The sequence below is a fragment of the Sinohyriopsis cumingii genome, chromosome 12 (genome assembly GCF_028554795.1).
Source record: "Sinohyriopsis cumingii isolate HCF-2022 chromosome 12, ASM2855479v2, whole genome shotgun sequence".
NCBI lineage: Eukaryota > Metazoa > Mollusca > Bivalvia > Unionida > Unionidae > Sinohyriopsis > Sinohyriopsis cumingii.
In genome coordinates, this window is record NC_142972.1 from 118,730,087 (window position 1) to 118,751,277 (window position 21,191).

Genomic DNA, 21,191 nt, shown 5'->3' on the forward strand with positions numbered 1-21,191 from the left:
AAAAGTCTATCAAATTGTATACCAGAAGCGAGTGCGACTTCCCAATCACTTTACGTTGCCGTACGGTCACGTCGTTATTGGTCTGTATATAAAAAGGAACCCTAGGTAAGATCGATAGTTCATTGTTCATTGAAGTAACTTACCATGTCGTTGACGAAGAAGAAACCAGATTGGTTAGGAGTCAAATGTTGGACATCACCGAGACCAGGGTTTTGAGGCTTGGACACAAGAGGTGGCCCAGTATGCACGAGAGTTATTCAAGGAAAAAAGTTACTTTTCAACCTGTGTTAGTGACGGTGCCAGAAGAACCCGTCACCCAGGACAGGACTGTCGTGGACAGGCCTGAAAGACCCTTTCGGGAGGACACTTGTGTGACCTTACCCCCTACTATAGAACTGGTTAGAACTTTACCCAAAACATGTGGTTGTTGTACAGACACTTGTTTTTATTCCACGTTCATGGTTATCATGTGCCTTTTATTCTTGTACTTAAGCCTTTGGCTTGTATGTATTTTTGTCTTTCGTATTCATGTTTGAAAAAAAAAACATTCAATAAACGTGTTCTGAAAAAAAGTATATAAACTCTTGTCTTGTTTGTTTTCGTGTCACAAGTGACATTTCTCACACTATGGCTACCTCTGCTGTCTCTGCTCCCTCTTCCTCTACTGTCAAAGTCATCGACGAACACTTAGATCGTGCCAGTTGGGAGGCTTTGTATCTTAGCCATCCCTTTAACGTGCTCATTGCTGGACCTAGCGGTTCAGGCAAAACCGAATTCGTCAAACGTTTGATCGAACATAAACATCATTTGATCGATCGACCCCCTCAACGAATCGTGTGGTGTTACAAAGAGTGGCAATCGGCGTACAGCCTCTTGCGAGACAGTCAAGGCGATTCCATCGTGTTTGTGGACGGCATTCCTAAAGAAGACGACGGCATCGTCTCTGACTCCCGTCTAACCCATTTGGTCATTTTTGACGACATGTTAGGAGAAGACGAATAAGAAATTAAACTGTGATTCACGCGCAAAGGGCATCACCGTGATGCCAGTGTCGTTTACATCACCCAAAATTTGTTTCAAGTAAAGCCCATCGCACCATCAGTCTCAATGCGCATTACGTGGTCTTGTTTAAAAGCCCTCGAGATAAATCGCAAGTGCAAGTCTTAGCCAAACAGTTAGGAACGCCTTGGCTGACTCAGGCGTACGACGATGCCACTCAAACTCCACACGCCTATTTACTCGTCGATTTGAAACCTACGACCCCCGAGTATTTGCGATTTCGTACCCACTTGTTTCACCACTGGTGCCAAGACGGAGGGCCTGTCCTGTACACGTCTCCGTCCTCGACTTAATTTCACTCCCCATAAAAAAATCTATAAAAACCTCAGACCCTTTTTCGTCTGTCTCACTCTCAGTGCGAACATGACGTCCCTTCAGTCGCATCTTCCCGTCAAATTGATTCGTGCCTTGTATGGCATCAGTCGAGAAAAAGATCCACAAACACGAGCTCGTGTCTTAGAAGCTAGTCTCAAAGAAGTCTTACGATGGTTCACGGTGATGGCACGTCAATTACTCCAAGGAATCATTCAGATTCCTCATCAAACCAAACGCTTTTTTGATCGAAACAAAGTCGCTTTGGTCCAACTGGCCGATCCCCGCATCGACACTCAAACCAAAAAGCAAATCATTTTGAAACCTGGAGGGAGCGGTACTCTAGGAGGGGTCATCATTCGCTCACTCTTAAGATGGGATCCTAATGCCCCCAAAGTTATCCCCAAGACAAAATTCCAACGAAGCCCCAAGAAGAAAAAGACCAGGTCCCCAAGGAGAACTTCTCCAGTGGCAGGACCCTCCTCTTACCAGATACCACCACCCCGGAAAAAGAAAAGAAGCCCCCAGAAAAAGAAACAGAGAAAAAGTCCCCAGAAAAAGAAAAGTCCACAGAAAACTAGTCGCAAGAGAGGCACTTCGGCCAGGACGCAACCTTACACTCGCAAACCACGACCTGCCACGGCAGTGACTGCGTCTCCGGCAGCCTCACGTTTGTCCACTTCTCCGTTAATGACACCCAGAACTGAAGAGTACTTGGAGACGTTGATCACACCAAGATCTTCTCCGTTGATGACCCCCAAAAGAACTTTACCAGTGGCAGGACCTTCCAATTTAGTGGCAGTGGCTGCTGCTCACAAAGTACCTTCTCCCAAAATCAAAGTTCAAGAAAGATCGGGCATGTTACAAAGTTTACTGGATTTGTCCAAGCAAGAACTGGCTCGATTTAGTCCATTACGTACCCCTGCACGACGTGTCATGCCTGTCCTCAAACTAATACGACGTAAAGACAATCAGTGGCGACGCGTTCCAGTATAAAAAAGGCCTGTGACGAAGTCGGGTATCAGTGTTTTTTGGTGCTCCTGAAGACTCAAAGATGTCACCCTCCAGAAAACCCCAAGGAAAGAAAAGGAAAGGACTGCCACCACGTTTAGCCAAACATGGGGACATGTTATCTGTCCTGTCCAAAGCTTCTCCACCCCTACGAAAAAAACTCATTCAAACAGACTCCAAAGAGGTCATCGATACCGTGTGCGAATGTTGTTTGAATGTTTTGAAAGGCACGATCCCTTTGTCCAAACACCAGAAACAATGCTTAGGCAAACATCGTCACGTTCTTCGCCAAATGGTTCAAAAGAAAATTCCCATTCGTCAAAAAAAGAAGATGTTAGTGCAACGTGGAGGTATTTTACCTCTCTTGTTAGGCCCCATAATGAAAGGAGTCTTGGGAACCATGTTGGGAGGACTGGTGGGAGCAAGATAAAAAGGCCTCAGAAGTTCCAAGATCTCAGAATCGACCCCTGACAACCCCATGGAAGGACGAAAACTAGCTTTAGTGCCTTACAAACGATGGATGGAATACCATCGGTGGCAAGAACAACACACCCCGCATTTACCTCCCAATCCCAATTTGAGCGAGATGTCCCAGTTACAACACGAATTGCAGTCCTTGATGGATCGCCAAGATTTGTCCGAAACAGAAAAATCGCAAAAGTACGGTCAACTCTTGCAACGACTGCAACTCTTTCACCAGAAAACTTTAGACGAAACAGCTCTACCCACTCTGAAAGATTTTAAGACCTTGATGAAAAGTCCAGCACCATCACCATTACCAGTACCAGTACCAGTGACCAAGACAGAAAAAGGAAAAGAAGAAGAAGAAGAAGGGTTTCAAACTGCACCAGAAAAAGTACGCAAGTTAACAACACCACCTACCTCCAGAATTGGATGGATTAAAAAGATGATGGCCACCCCTTCTTCATCACAAGATAAAAAGAAAGTGAAGACAGAAGTGAAGACAGAAGTGAAACAAGAACCGATATCCCCCGCTCAGACATCATCCTCCTCTTCAACACCTATTGCCGGTCGCACATGCAAAGCATTGCAATCCAAGAAAATACCCCAAGAGAAAAAGAGTAGCATCCTCCAAGAGTGGGTGCCTTATTAACACAACAACCAACACAAAAAAATGGAAAAAGTCTTAGCCAGCATTTACTACGATCCCTCCCATCCTGCAGGTTACGCAGGAGTTCAAAAATTGTATCGTGCTGCCAAAACGCGACTGAAAAGTCTCCGTTTACCTCAAGTGCAACGATGGTTACAAGAACAAGCTACCTACACTTTACACAAATCCATTCGACGCAAGTTTGCCAGAAGTCGCACCCGAGTGGAAGGCATCGATCATCAATGGCAAGCCGATTTAGCCGATGTCTCTCATTTGGCCAGCTACAATCGTGGTTACAAATATTTGTTTTGTGTCATCGACGTCTTTTCCAAATTTGCTTGGGTCGTACCCTTGACTTCCAAATCGAGCAGCGAGTTAGTGCGAGCCCTGCAACGGGTGTTGAAACAAAGCAGTCGTCACCCTCTTCGATGGCAAACGGACAAAGGTACCGAATTTCTGAACCTAGCTTTCCAAAAAGAATTAAAGAAACGTGACATTCATTTTTTTACCACCGAGAATCCCGAAACCAAAGCCAGCATCGTGGAATGTTTTCAACGCACTTTGAAAGAACGCATGTGGAAATATTTTACGCATCACCACACTCTGAAGTACATCGACATCTTACCGCACCTGGTGCAAGCGTACAACCAATCTTACCATCGAAGCATTGGACGTGCCCCGCAAGACGTGACTCCCGACAACGAAGTGTTGGTGTTTGAGCGCCTGTTTGGTACGTCCCCGACGAGGGCTGTCCCCAAGAAAAGTGGAGACTTGGCCGTAGGACATTCGGTGCGCATTGGCAAAACCAAACGCACTTTCGACAAAGGTTACTTACCTAACTGGACGACCGAATTGTTTCGCGTCACTGGACGAGTGCATGGCCGTCATCCTGCCGTCTATAAATTGGAAGACATGAACGGAGAAGTGCTCAAAGGAACGTTTTATTTGCCCGAGTTACAACGTGTCACCAAAAAAGAAGACGACGTGTATGACATCGAAAGCATTCTCGAACGCAGAACCCGTAAAGTGGGCAAACGACGTGTCAAAGAAGTCAAAGTACGTTGGAAAGGATATCCACCCAGTTTTGATTCTTGGATCGACGCTTCGCAAGTCATCGACTATAAAAGAAGTGACCATCATGCCCTTTCACACAGCAGACGCAGCTACGTCGACCACTCCTCCTTCACCTAGTTCTTCTGTGCAAGATTTACAAAAACAACCCTTGTGGGTGTGGTGTGGAGAACGTGTGCCTAAAACGCAAAACGTCTTTTTCTGCCAAATCTTCGTGGTGTATTGTGTCATCGGGGCAGCCATCACCAATTTGAGTTTGCAACAAGGAGACAAACAATTGTGGACCATTTTATTGAGCAGTTGCATCGGTTACCTGCTTCCCAATCCCTCCCTGAAATTCTCTTCCAACGGGAACCTTGTGTCCAGTGCCAGTGCCAGTCACCACTCCAATCACCACAATCAGAACCCCATTTTGGGCGGAGACACGCCTCTGACGTCCAGTAACCCCTCGGACAGCCACAGAACTCTGGAATTATGAGTCACCAAAACCAATTTTACTTAACCTTACCCAGTGACAGTTCCATGGAGGTGTTTCCCCACAACACGTTGTGCTGTTACACGGCCAAATTACCTCAGGCCATCCCCTTAGATCACGAAGCCCATTGGGAAGTGGCTTTAGTAGAAATGATTCACCCGACCCAAGTCCTCAATGTCCTTCCCAATCAAAATTTTTTTGATGTGGAAGTTCATGACGAACAATTGCAACAGTGGATGGATAGCAATGTCAAATATGACAAGAAAACCCGTACACAAAAGTACACCACCTATCACTTGTTCATTTCCCCAGGCTATTATTTTAGTGGTCAACATTTGGTCAGCACCATAGCCTCCAGGTTTAATGTCGTGTTTCTGAAAGCTTTGGAGCATTTTAACAAAAGTGTCACCATGGAGTACCACAAAACAGCTCGTCGCTTCTTGATGAAATTTGAACGGAGTAAAATCCTGTCCATTTTATTTTGTCCTGAATTGTATGACATATTGGGCGGAGACATGAACCTGAGAATGAGCATGATGAAGAAAAGCGAATTACCCATCGTTTACGACAACGAGTCTTTTAGCAAGTTATTTCGTGCCCCGGTAGAACTGAACCAAGGACTGAATTTGATGTTTGTGTACTCCGATGTGGTGGAGTATAACGTGGTGGGACACACCTCCGTACCGTTACTGCGTGTCATTCCTTTCAAAGTGGATTCTGCCACGAACACTGACGAGGAAGGTGGAAACACTTACCACGTCCACCGCGAATTTGTACATCCTCACTATTTGCCTGTCAGTAAGTCGTATTTGGACACGGTCAACAATACTATAAAAGGAGATTTGGGACAAAATATTCCATTCACCAAAGGAAAAGTCACGGTGAAACTCCATTTTCGAAAACGGTTTTCTCACGATTCGTAAGTCATGTATCCAGTGTACCGAGGGGTTGCTCGACAGCGAGGACACGGTTTAGGAGATATGTTAAAATCGGCCTTCCGTTTGGTGGCCCCGGTGTTGAAACCGATGGTGACACGCGGATTGCACGCATTGAAAGATGCGGCACTGACGCAAGGCAAAGAATTTCTCCAAAATGTCATCATCGACAAACAAAACCCTAAAGAAGCCTTCATGAGGGCAGGCAAAAATGTCTTGCTGCAAACGGGCAAAGACATTTTGGGTCACCGAGAAACACCTATAAATGCCCTGCACGCTACCGAGTCAGGCATTCAGCAAGGACAAGGCAGAAAGAGACGACGAAGAAAACACCCTTTCACCAGACTTCAAGCTAGAAAGGCCAAGAAAAGAAGAACCGTTCGAGACTTAGACGTTTTCGATTATTGAGAAAGAACAAAAAAAAAAAAATGATGCACCGAGAAACTTGCGCTTGTTCCAAGACGGAACTGGATGTGTTTGCCATGCCCCCGACGATGATGACCATGCAAGAATCCCAGTGGGTGGAATTTCATCCCGTCTCCTCATTGGCCGATTCCGCTCCCATCGAGTTTGAAATCAAAGGACAGCCCGAAGATTACATCGATCTGAATAGCAGTTACTTGTACCTGAAAGTCAAAATTCTAGATAAGACTGGAGGTGCTATAGACGATGAAGCAGTAGCTCCCGTCAACAATTTTATGCATTCCTTGTTCAGTGGAGTGGACTTGTACTTGAATAACAAACTGGTCAGTAGCAGCATGGATACTTACCCTTATCGTGCCTACCTGGAAAATCTCTTGACGTACGGAATAGATGCCAAGAACACTCATCTCAATGCCTGTGTGGTATGGGAAGCTGACGAACCTACCAAGTTTGAAATATTGGAAACTGATGAAAAGAAAGACAACAATGATGGATTTGTAGAACGAAGAAAGAGAATCACGGGAGTCGACACAAGTTTAGAACTGATGGATCGTTTGCATTTGGACATGTGGTTGCAAGAAAAGTATTTGCTGAACGGGGTGGATGTCCGCCTGAGACTGAATCGTAGCAGTGCCGCTTTCCATTTATTGGCTGATAGTGACGGTTGCAAAACCAAAATCCTAGAAGCCAGACTCTACGTACGCCGTGTGGAAGTGTTACCTAAAGTGGGAAACGACATCAATCAGACGTTGAGCAGAACGACTGCCAAGTATCCCATACGACGCGTGGAAGTGAAAACCTTCACCATTCCCAAGGGACAGCGATCCATGATCGAAGATCATCTGCTCCAAGGACAGTTACCCAAACGTTTGATCGTTGGTATCGTCGAGAATACAGCCTTCAACGGAGCTGCCGAAAAAAATCCTTTCTACTTTCAACACTTTGGCGTGTCCAAAATCGAAGTCAGTCGCGATGGCAAAACCTTGTGTACCCGACCTTTCGAACCTGACTTTACCAAGAAGAATTACTTGAGATCGTACTTGTCCCTGTACGAAGCCACCGGCCAGTTAGGAACCAACACCAGTCACGGCATTACGTACGAAGATTATGCAGGAGGCTATGCTTTGTGGGCTTTCGATTTCACTCCAGACCAAGGCAGCGACGAGGGACATTTCCACCCTATAAAATCCGGCCAGATTCGTGTGGAAATTCAGTTTAAAGACCGAGACCCTGATGAAACGGTGAACGTCATTCTGTATGCAGAATTCGATAATACCATAGAAATCAACAGTTTGAGAGAAGTCATCCTAGATTACTAGAAACCATGGAAGACTGTTATCCCTCTTTACCTAGTGGAGAAACTTTGGACATGAAATGTGAGGAGACCGTGGAAGAAGAAGAAGTGATCATGATGAAGTCAAGATGGCCAGAACAAGAAGCCCATTGAGTCTCCTGTTTTGCCAAACACTTGGTCGACAAAATGACGGAATTGATCAAGAAAAATTGCTATGGATGTCAAAACGATCATCCCAGTCAAATTCAACACGATAAATGCCTGATGTTGAGTCAAGAAGAAAAATTGGACGAGTATCTGGACGAAGCTTGGAGTCTCATCTCGAACAAAGACGTGTTGCATCAGTGGTATAAAGACTTGCGTAAACATTCTTGTCCACCATTAACCACTCAAGAGATCCATCGTATCGAAGCTCTCCTGAATCAGAGTGAGGAAACAGAACGAATAACCGTTTATTCGTCAGACATTTTCAAGCAAAAAGTCAGGATCGAATTGACGACTTATTATTACCTGTGAAGAAGAAAAAAAACACACACAAATCAATGGATACCTGGGAACTTTATTACCTTTTGAACCACAGTTCGTATACGGCTTCTTGGAATCCTGTCGTCTGTGCTAAAGATGAACTCCCTCATCGCAAACCTCAAGACCATCAATCTTACGTGATCAACACGGACGACAGTCATCTCCCAGGAACCCACTGGGTAGCCGTCTACTTTCCTCGAGAAGGATGTGTGGAATATTTCGATCCGTACGGATTGCCCCCTTTGGAAGACGATATCATCGACTTTATGAGAAGAAATGCTCAGACCACCCGATTCAATAATGTGAAATTACAAGGCACAGATTCCTTGGTGTGTGAACAATATTGCGTGTATTGTCTGCATCATCGAAGCCTGGGCTATTCCTTAGAACATTTAGTGACTCATTTTGATCCTCGTTCTTCTTCAAGAAATGATGTGAAAGTAGATCGATGGTTTTGTGACCATTATGCTTATCTTTTGTCTCAAGCTAGGAAACGGTCCATCAATGGCCTAATGATTTCCAACAGTGGAAATCACAATTTCATTCACAACGTTGTCAGCCCTGTTTAAAGTAGATTGTGAATTGAGAAAAAAATGTTGGTGATTTGAAAAAATTGTTTGATGTTATAGTGTTGGATTATTGTTAAAAATGTTAGAGTTGTTGTTGGTTAGTGTTAAGTGATTTTTGAATAAAAATGTTGTGTTTTGAAAAAAATGCCTTTGTCTTTTGTTTAGCTATAAGAATGTTGGATTGATGCTCTTTGACTTCTTACTATCCCTCTCATGACACTCACTGTACATTGCGACTCGAAAACCGTGTGGGGGATGTTTTCCTTCACGTCCGCGCTTTGACTTTATTAACCGGTTTGTTTCCAGTCTAACCATCCATTGTCGACTCATCCTCCTAAGAAGATGTACTCCAAACTAGCTAAGCTCAACGAAGCCTACGTGAATTTGCATAGGGTCAGACACAGTCTGATACCGAAGCCAGAAGAAATAGAGAATGTGAGAATGTTAAAAATCACTGAAGACCTGATAGAAGAGCTTTTCAGAGAAGAAATGAACAGGGTAAAAGAAGAATGGACCTAGAAGTACAGACTTCAGAGACAGCAGCAACAGCAGCAACAACAACAACAGCAGCAACAAGAACCTGAAGCTCACAGAGGCTTTGTAGATTGTCGTATCGACACCAAAGAGTTCTTCATTTCTTTCCGAAGAAGCAGACCTATCGCCAGAAAGTCTATCCTCAGAGGACATCGCATTCTTAGAAACTAAAAGATTGCCATAGCAAACAAAAAAAAAACAGCCCTTTTCAGGGCTACCCAATACTCTAGAAAAGAAATAACTATCCATTTGCCAATGTGTGTAGGTAGAGTAGTGTGAAAATAAACACTAACTCTTTTTAAAAAAATGTGAGGATATGTGTTTGTGAGTTTGTGTGTTTGTAAGTGATCAAGTACGTTGGTGTGGATAGTAGATTAAAATGATGTCTTTATTTGGTGTTTGAGGTGTAGATTTCGGGGTTAGATTGGATTGCTTTGAGTATGTGGATAGTCAATTGAAGTGATTTATAAAAAATTTTGAAAGAGTGAATGGTAGAATAAGAAAGTGAGTGAGTGTTTCTTTTAGGTCCGCGCGTTGTTGTTTTTTTTTTGGTCATGATGTAGGTAAGATCAATTTTATGTTTTTAGGGGGATGTTTTCCTTCACGTACGCGCTTTCACTATAAATTGAAACTCGTTCGGCAGTCTAGCTACCCTTGTTGATTGATCAACACAAGAATGAATAGTAGCAGAATAAGCAAACTTCTTGAACTCCAGATACATCTGGAATATGTCAGGCGCCTGGTAAATGAACTGGCTGCGGAGGCTATAATAGAAGAAGAAAGAATAAAGAAGGAAGAGGAGGAGAGAAGACAGAGGGAAGAGGAGGAAAAGAAAAGAGAAGAGAGGATGTCGTTCAATATTCCCGAGACAGAGGATTGGGGTGCTGAAGCGAATCATCCTCCCTCTTCGCTCCCCAGAAGAAAGGTGAAAGGAGACTGGGGAAGAAGATGCGTGTGTGGCGCCAGGCCAGGAAGGTGCAATCATTAGATAGTTGCATCTGGAGTTAAAAAAAAAACAGCCCTTTTCAGGGCTACCCAATACTCTAGAAAAGAAATAACTATCGATTTGCCAATGTGTGTGTGTGAGTGTGTGTGTGTGTGTGTATGTGTGTGTGTGTGTGTGTGTAGGTAGAGTAGTGTGATTATAAACACTAACTCTTTTTTCATAGTGCGAGGGTATGTGTTTGTGTGTTTATGTTTGTAACTGCTCACGTAAGTTTGTGTGAATGGTAGATTATGGGTTTCTTTATTGTTTCTTAGCGTATGTGAAGAGTATAGTTTGGGTTTTGTAACCGCTCACGTACGATTGTGTGGATAGTAGATTATGGATTTTGTTTATTGTTTCTTAGCGTATGTGGAGAGTATAGTTTGGGTTTTGTAACCGCTCACGTACGATTGTGTGGATAGTAGATTATGGATTTTGTTTATTGTTTCTTAGCGTATGTGGAGAGCATAGTTTGGGTTTTGTAACCGCTCACGTACGATTGTGTGGATAGTAGATTATGGATTTTGTTTATTGTTTCTTAGCGTATGTAGAGAGTATAGTTTGGGTTTTGTAACTGCTCACGTACGATTGTGTGGATAGTAGATTATGGATTTTGTTTTAATGATTTGCGTGTGTAAATAGTAGATTTGGGGTTTGTTTATTGTTGCTTCACTTATGTGGATAGTATATTATATGAAATGAGAAAAGTAGGGGATGTTTTCTTTCACGTCCGCACGATGTTAGGTCATGATCTAGGTAATATCAATTTTATGTTTTAGGGGGATGTTTTCCATCACGTACGCGCTAAGAACCCACAGTATTCGTCGTTCAAACCATTCTACAAAGAAGATGGCTTCTAACCAAATTGACAAAATGCAAACATTGCAAGACGTTTTGGACAATTTAGGAATGATGGAGCAGATGTTAATAAGACTCGTTGAAGACCACTATTCCTATAGTTCCCATCGTGTAAAGATGGAAATTAATAACTTAAGAAAGGTAAAGGATAAGATAAGTGGTGTAATGAAAGAGATAAAGGAGGAGAAGGAGGATGAAGAGGAAAGGATAAGAATACGCAAATGGAACGAAAAAATTGAAAAAGAAGAAGAAAATGAGAAGAGGAAGAAAGAAGAGGAGGAAGAGAAGAAGAAAGAAGAGGAGGAGAAAAAAAAAGAAAGAAAAGAAGAGAAAGAGTGTAGGAGAGAAAATAAGAAGTTGGTTGAGAAAAAGAAGAAATTAGAAGCAGAAGAAGAAGAAAAACCAAAGGCCCTTTTCAGGGCCAGCCATATTTCTCGAAAAGAGAATGACTTTATTGAATTGCCTACCCCTTTTTAAAATTTAAATTTAAATTTAAATTTAAAAAAAAATTAAAAAAAAAAAAATCCCATGTTCAATTCCCCTTGAGGCTAGAGTGGCCCAGGGTTTTTTCTCCATGTTCAATTCCCCTTGAGGCTAGAGTAGCCCAAGACTATTTCCCATGTTAAATTCCCCTTGAGGCTAGAGTGGCCCACGATTTTTCTCCATGTTAATTTTCCATTGAGGCTAGAGTGGCCCAGGGGCCTCTGTAATGCTAATTCCCATTGAGGCTAGGGTGGCCCCATTCACTACTCTTGATTATAACACTATACACATACTTGATTATAACACTATACACCTACTTGATTATAACGCTGTACACATACTTGATTATAACACTATACACATACTTGATTATAACACTATACACCTACTTGATTATAACGCTGTACACCGACTTGATTATGACATTATGCACTTACTTGATTATAAAACAATGCACATATTTGACTATAACACTATACACCTACTTGATTATAACACTATACACCGACTTGATTATAACACTGTACACATACTTGATTATAACACTATACACATGCTTGATTATAACACTATACACATACTTGATTATAACACTATACACATACTTGATTATAATACTGTACACATACTTGATTATAACACTATACACATACTTGATTATAACACTATACACCTACTTGATTATAACACTATACACCTACTTGATTATAACACTATACACATACTTGAATATAACACTATACACATACTTGATTATAACACTATACAGATACTTGATTATAACATTATACACCTACTTGAATATAACACTATACACATACTTGATTAGAACACTATACACCTACTTGATTATAACGCTGTACACCGACTTGATTATGACATTATGCACTTACTTGATTATAAAACAATGCACATATTTGATTATAACACTATACACCTACTTGATTATAACACTATACACCTACTTGATTATAACACTATACACATACTTGATTATAACACTATGCACATACTTCATTATAACACTATACACCTACTTGATTATAACATTATACACCTACTTGATTAGAACACTGTACACATACTTGATTATAACACTATACACATGCTTGATTATAACACTATACACCTACTTGATTATAACGCTGTACACCGACTTGATTATGACATTATGCACTTACTTGATTATGACACAATGCACATACTTGATTATAACACTATACACATTCTTAATTATGACACTATACACCTACTTGATTATAACGCTGTACACCGACTTCATTATGACATTATGCAGTTACTTGATTATAACACTATACACATACTTGATTATAACACTATACACATACTTGATTATAATACTGTACACATACTTGATTATAACACTATACACCTACTTGATTTTAACATTATACACCTACTTGATTATAACACTGTACACATACTTGATTATAACACTATACACCTACTTGATTATAACGCTGTACACCTACTTGATTATGACATTATGCACATACTTGATTATAACACTATACACATACTTGATTATAACACTATACACCTACTTGATTATAACACTGTACACATACTTGATTATAACACTATACACATACTTGATTATAACACTATACACATACTTGATTATGACACTATACACCTACTTGATTATAACGCTGTACACCGACTTGATTATGACATTATGCACATACTTGATTATGACACAATGCACCTACTTGATTATGACAATATGCACCTACTTGATTATGACATTAATTACATGTATTTATTTTACTATCTTTTCCTTATTATCAAGTGCTGTAAACTCACAAATCATCCTTCTAGCACTCAAATCGTCGTATCAAGCCTTTAACAACGATTTTTGAAATCGTAACATTTGGATGTTGAGTTTATGCGTGCACATCCTAGGAACTTTAATTGTAAAGACTCAACATTTTAAACCTAAAACAAGGATTTTTTTGCAGCATTATCAGTCAGACCTTGCCAGTGCACATTTTAGGAGTTAGTACAGCACAGACAGTACAAAGCGGGAAGATATTGATCTGGAAGGATCGTCATTTAGGCAGCAGGTCCACAGCATTATATATCACTAAAGGGAATCTGTCTCAGATATACCTTAATGGATTCCTCACATTCTGAGATTAGATTTATTTCACAATTATTGACCCTACAAAAATTATTCAATACAAATATTATTAATTGACGCTTCGATTTAAAATATATTAGTTACAAATGGTTGTCTGTATCGACAAAACTGGCTTTCTTGTTGTCAGTATGATTTCCATATATGTCACTATTGTAGTCCTTTTAACCCTAAGTGATCAGGAACACAACTTGTCTAGTTGTTTTAATCCGTCTTTTTCCACCTCACATGATTATCCTTACCTACCTGTATGTCTTCCATCCCACACAACGATCCATAAAAGCAGTTAGTAGATATTCCCTATCGGATTTGCGTTAATTTCATGTACATTCAACCAATCAGCTGATTTTTGTTTTTGTATGTAAAGATTGATATTGTACCACCACACCTATACGCTGGAACTCAACTAGCATATTAGTTTAAATGAATATGTACCTTTACTTAGATTACACAACAACATCTATAAAGAATCCATTTCTACACCTGTAAGAAATAAAATAACTTATAAAGGTACATAATCTTATTTACCCCAAAAGTGCAAGTTTACAACTCCAAACAGTATGAACAAAAATTCAGAGCATTAGCTAATAAAGAAATTCTGTCTCGTTGATGTTACACTGAAGCTTTTTATTTGCTGTTGCGTAATAACTATCTTTACTTTGTTTAGAAGTTCATTAATTTTACAGTCGCCCTAATGATCATTTTATTTCAGTTTCGCTAAGTGCGCTTATGATTGTAATTTCGCATATTACATTTTCTTTTGCATTTTCGCGCACGTTGCAGCATTTTCCCAACGTTCTCCGAAGAAAAATCTGCAAAACCTCATTAAAGCAAAACCTCATTAAAGCAAAACGAAGGTTAATAAAGATTCATTAGCATATACCCCCACCATTTTAAACTGAAGTACTAAAGTATTTATCTATCATTTTTAGCTTTCATCGAACCCATCCAAATATGTTTGCGCCTCTTAGAATAGGGGCCTCGTGGCTTGGAATTACTGTAGTTTCTACGCCTAAACTGCTCAGATTTGGTAGAAGTGTATTCTTTATCTCCTCAAAGTCAGCAAATTCTCCAGTGAGAATCATAAACGTTTTCAATCCTCCACATCCTTCTAAAAGGTTCTCCTTCACGTGCTCCGTAATGGTTCTTGTTGATCCCTGGAAGTAGCGGTCCAGTATATTGCCTGCGATCTGTATCTTGTCGGCCTTTAATGTGATTTGCGATGAGTACGGCGACTTTTGTAGGATATCTTGGAGAGTTGAAGAATGCTCCATCTGGCAAATATCAGTAAGGTAGTGACTCATCTGAAAAATTACGAAAGATCAAAATATAAAACACTGTATCGACTCCCTTAAGAACCAAATACGTTGCATGTTTTAAGACGTGGCATACAAAAGAGTTAAACATGACCAAGATATACAGTAAACAGATCCTGATAGTATTCCAATCTATGGCTTAGCTTAAACGTGCCTTCTCAAACAAAATTAAAAGCTACTAGAATAACTACAACTAAGACTATAAAATAAAGTTAAATATTTTATTTTCGAACATATTAATAAAGATGTAACTTAAATAACCTTATCATAATCTACGTGTACCATAAGGGCACACAAAACATCATAAAATGAGTCAGTAATACTTAGTACACAATGGTCTTAGGTTTAGAATAGACGGATCAATATTTGTATACATCTATACACCATTTATTGTCACACACCAATACCTGCAATTTGTATCTTTCAAATTTAACTTTCAAAAAATATTTTAATATTGAATTTTTGGTTAAAAGTATATAACACATAGCTAGATTTAAATATAAAAAAATATTACTTCTCTCATTTCCATTTATCCTTAACAGACAATATTTCAAGTGTGTGTTATATCATACCAACAAAGACACGTCTTGCCCAATGACTAACCATAATAAGACTTCCAGGACTAAATTTCAACTTTGGATCATGAAGCTGTAGCTAAAACTTAAAAGTACAGAACAACTATAGTCTGTAATTTCAGTAAAATTACGGTTGGAATGATACAATTCTGAGGATTGATTAACTTGATTCACTCTCATACACTACTGAATTTCAACGATGAACTCATATTCCTCTCCCAGATTACTGGATTTCGATTACGAACTCGAACCCTTCTCTTAAATTACTGAATTTCTATTATTATTATTATTATTATTATTATATCCAGCTATATGCGCGAAAACATACAACTAGCCGAGGAAATGCTTTTTCGGTGATATACTTAAATTAATTTCTACCAATGAATACAGTGTAGCGTTGCTCACTAACTGCCTGAATACTGTTGTATCATCAATTTTCGTGGTTTTCGTTGTTGCCCCGAACCACGAATTTAAATCCCCAACGAAAAATGAGCAACGTAGGATGATGTCTCCCCCGTTTTCTTAGTGTTTCATTCCTAAAGATTAACACAGCTACTAGTATTTAATAATTCAAGGTCAATACTGTAATATGGTAAATAAATATTAGCTTTTACATGTGTTTGTTTTCTTTTTCCTTTTAATCTTTTGAAACAAGAGTTATAAATCATTTTTTATTGTTTCCATGCACATAATCGATAAGGTATCCGATAGCGTAAATTATATACTCACTGCCTTAAATCAATATGTGATGTAAGTAAGGATAGAGAGAAAATAGAGAAAATGCATTTAAACATTTTAATACTGAAAATGAAAGAAAAATTAATACAAATGAACAGTATATGAAAATTAAATTTAATACTTATTTAAATCGGTCTTTCATTCCTGTACAACTGTTGCTGAAACATTGAAATCCTTCTGAAAGCACATTTCATTTTATCCATGCATTTTTAATCCAAAAGAACAACACACCTGTAAAATACTATAACTATTTCTTGAAACACTATTATTAATGAAACACTATGTATATCCACTAATTACAGCAGAGTATTAAAGCACACACTTCACATATTTTTTGACAAAACCACTGCATCAGCGTCGTGTCAATCGAGTCTCATGGTACTCACAAATGCTTCTCAGGGAAATAATCCCCAAATTGCTGAATTAAACAAGTCCAGCTTTCTCAAAACCACTGATAATTACTCATCATCGCGTGAGCTGCAATTATCCATTCATCGGGGGTGGGTGGGACTTAAGCCACTGTGTTAACGCCATGATCATCAGAAAGTACTGATGGTGCGACTTGATGGACAGTGGTTTAAGTAAGAGATCTTTTCTTTATACTTTAATAACCGATTGACCTAGTGTTGTTGGCTGAGTCGGCTTCGTTTGACGTTGAGCCCTCAAACGAAAACATGGCGAAAGTGATTAATCTTGACAGGTGTTTTATTTGTGCTCATAGAGATTGAAGTATTATTTTAGTTGTGTTGACTGCGTCGGCTTCGACTAATGTTATTCACTTGGTCGAAAACACAGTGTAAGTATTGAACTTGCCAGGTCTATAATTTGTACTCATACAAGTGGTAGTATTGTTTTAAACATTAAAGTGACCGCCGTTTGCGTCGGCATTATTTTAATTCTTTTTTATTCTTTATTTTAGGTATTTGTAGAAGTTAAACCATGAAATTAAATATCTACTGATATGCAAATTTCGACAGGCAAAAGCACGAATTTAAGTACCCACGAAAATGACCCCCCCCCCTTTTTAAAAATACAAAACCACAAAAATTGAGCCAAGCGAAAATAAATGATACTACAGTAATATGGGTACCATCCAATCGAAATATGTATATTTAGTCTCATACTTTTTCTACTCCGGTAATACTTTGAACAGTCATCTTCACTTATGAACGAAACATCTGACATCAGATGTCTGAGTTTCTCCTGTATATATGTTTAGTGTTTCGATAGATGCTTACTTTCAGTCTCAGCTGTTGCTTTGAATCATCTCTACTGCTGTATAATGTTATGGTGTGCGCCATGCTTTCTACGAACTCTTCGTATTCAGCCGGTGTCTGCTTCTTAAACCTATCAAGAACGCTTGTACCGACGATTTCAGCCAAAATGTCTAAAAATCCGTCAACAATACATTTGCTTCCCCACGGGCCACTCACTGTTTTGTATGGCATACTCAGACCTAGTCCTTGGATTTTGTGGAAAGTCAAGTCTCCAGAAGAACCTTAAAAGCACAGCGAAATCACATATATTTATTTGCATTGGTTATACAAGAAGAAAAAATGTTAAGAATTAATAAAAGAATATAATTCTTCTTCTTCTTTTTCTTCTTTATGAAAATTGGAAAGCTTATACTATTGCTTTGATCAACCCATTGTCATATGTGCTGACTGTCGATAACACTGAGTAAATAGATAAAACTGACTGTCGATAACACTGGGTAGATAGATAAAACTGACTGTCGATAACACTGGGTAGATAGATAAAACTGACTGTCGATAACACTGGGTAGATAGATAAAACTGACTGTCGATAACACTGGGTAGATAGATAAAACTGACTGTCGATAACACTGGGTAGATAGATAAAACTGACTGTCGATAACACTGGGTAAATAGATAAAACTGACTGTCTATAACACTGGGTAGATAGATAAAACTGTCGATAACACTGGGTAGATAGATAAAACTGACTTTTCATGCTCTAATATAAGATGTGGTCAATATTCAGCGTATGTTTCCCATATACATTATCACGTGATAGGATGCTTACAACTAATATTTCTTTGAACTTAGCTAGATGTGGTACTTCAAGCTAAAATCACTGTCGCGAATGATTATATTAGATGTTTGTAGGATGATTGACAATTTGGTATGTTTTCTTGCTCATCTTTCTACAAAGTGTAAAGACAATTTATCGAAAACTGGGGTATGCTGAAAATCAGGTGTCTGGAAGCTCGTCATCGCTACTTCTGCTATATAACATGTGTGTTTAAATCGAGATTTGTAGGTTTAATGAATGGATGAAATAAATGGACAATAATGACATTTATCTGACTGAATTTAGGGTAAAATGCCTGGAAAAAGAACATAAAGTAGTTTTTTAAAGGTCACATGTCAGAAAGAGAAGCTTGTTATCACCTATTATCCCACTCTGCCGAAAGATTTAACGGAACATATCATCGTTTAAAGACTACCGTAGATACACAATAAGGTTAATTATTTTGTGTATGTCTTATTTGGGGGATAACAGACTGGTATGCTTTTGCCAACAGATCGGAAGAAAAAATCAGGTTAAAAATAATAACAAAAAATAAGTATCACGTGTTAAGAAGCAGCTTGTGAATTCTTATAGCCACACGTACCTGGAACAATGTTTAATAAAATTTCCTATGCTATTCGAGGAGTAGATGCATTAACAAATAAGGCTTTCCTTTTTGTCCCTTTCTCATTGATATAATTTACCAAGAAAACATTATATAGGATTCGATTTCTTACTGAATCTGAAGAAGCAAAATGTTATTATATATTTATTTTTTATACATGCCTTAAGTGTCAATAACTATATTTTGTTTAGTTTTAATATTGAATTGTTCGAACCATTAAAATGAAGATGTTTACCATAGCTTTTTTTTCAAGTAGTCATCTTCACGAAGGTTGGCGAGTACGGCACAAACTTATTTTCCAATTTACATAGGAAATAGTTTCTTGTATCTGACAATGTTGAAAATTGATATGGTCAAGAACGTAAAACTAGTAAAAATATTTCCTCAATTACATTTTTCGAAGTATTTAAAAAAATAATAGTACAAAAGATCGAGATTGAGTTTACTGGAAGGACTGAGTCACATTAGATTGATTGATAATACAACAAAAATAAAGGATTTAGCCCAGCATATATACGATCACTGGGAGTTCTGTGTCTAAGTGTGATTACTTTGATATAGAGAGTCATAAAGTTTGTGAATGTCTTCTTGCAAACCTATTACGTTTGCAATTTAAAAGAAAATAAAAATTATCAATTTTGGTAGACAGAAATATATGTTGCATACATACATACATACAAACATACATACATACATACATACATACATACATACATACAATGTTAAATTTGTAAGCAGTACAATAATTATCCTACATGAATGAATATCAGAAACACAAAGAAAGACAAATGCTCCTGCTGTCTCAAAAACCTTCAAAGCAACACATTTTTAATCATTATATGCGTCTTAAAATACAGTGAATGTAAGCACTCGCTGTTTTTAATAGACTTATTGCCAAATTATTAATTTGATTTGTTCTCTTTGTTCATGAGGAGAATTGTATTCGCATAAGGTTTTACTATTGCATGCACTTAAATGCAAATATCACTAAATGTTCAACTGAGAAATGCCTTTAAAAGCTAACTAAATCGAGCCTAGCTTGACCATATTAAAATGGCATATTCCGTCCCTGATTTTGTCGTTTTAGTTACATAGCAGCAATAGATTTCCTAAAGTGTTTGAACCATATTTCGTTTATTTATATTTCTGATTATGAATGAAAAAAAAAAAAAGACAACAAAACGTTAGAGACAAGTAAAACAAGTGGCGGGAAGGCAGAAGTAAACCACGTAAATTTATTTAAAGCTGGACTACTCTTGTCATTGTTGAGCAGGTTGAGCATTTGTAAGATTTTAATGTAATGAGATTACTTGTTACTCGCAAGATGGAAAGTAAATGACATAATTGTATGGTCCAGTTATCATGTTGAAGGTTTAAATATTCAGTTATTACAACTAACAATAATCTTCGTCTACCGAGGATAACACAATTAGTCGTGAAATACCATCTGCCACGTGCTCCTCAACAAGACAACAATACTTTATTAAAATCAAGTTGTAAAGGTTACTACATATGAGGTATAGCGTGAATATATTATATATTATCGACTTAATACTATTCTATGTGCTAATGACTCGCGATTAATGCTATTGATAAAATTCCGTTGATGCGTGAATTTTGTCTCTTGCACCAATCATGCAATATAACACTGCTTAAAATGTCTGAATGCAACCTAATGCATTTATGAATATGCATGCCTGTATAGAAAGCCTGTTGGTGAGTCCGATAAATTCGTATATAACAATTTAATTCTTCACCGGTCCTTTATTGCAACACTTAGCTAATTGAAATTACCGTAAGTAAAAGCCCGCATCCTCGACCTCTACCGATATGCGTCAGTTGTTTAATATTGCACAGGTGTATTATTTCGACCATTTTAGTACACTTTTACCTCAAAATGCTTTAGATACTCTACAATTGATATTTGCGTCTTCAGTTAAGTCCCACCCTTATATGAGTCATTTCACTTAATTTCTATTTTACGCTATTTTCCATACGCCAGTACGTAAATGCCTGACAGTACAGTTTCAGTGTACAAGAGGCTAACCGTGTTTGGAGTGCACTATTTTCTTCATTAAAACCATATTTCATGTTTAA

The 21,191-nt window shown here is 38.6% G+C and overlaps 1 protein-coding gene across 2 annotated transcripts in view; it reads right to left on the bottom strand.

Annotated features, from left to right (window-relative positions):
• Positions 1-11,651: 11,651 nt before the first annotated feature.
• Positions 11,652-21,191, bottom strand: part of LOC149787339 (heat shock 70 kDa protein 12A-like) — a 115,004-nt gene continuing 105,464 nt past the window's right edge. For both annotated transcript variants that reach the window (XM_089977888.1, XM_089977889.1), the window contains exons 11-12: positions 17,674-17,933; positions 11,652-15,110 (exon numbers count right to left, since the gene is read on the bottom strand). In XM_089977888.1, the coding sequence (XP_089834014.1) occupies positions 14,742-15,110; positions 17,674-17,933 (629 nt within the window). In that variant the 3' untranslated portion in view covers positions 11,652-14,741. The remainder of the gene's footprint in view (positions 15,111-17,673; positions 17,934-21,191) is intronic.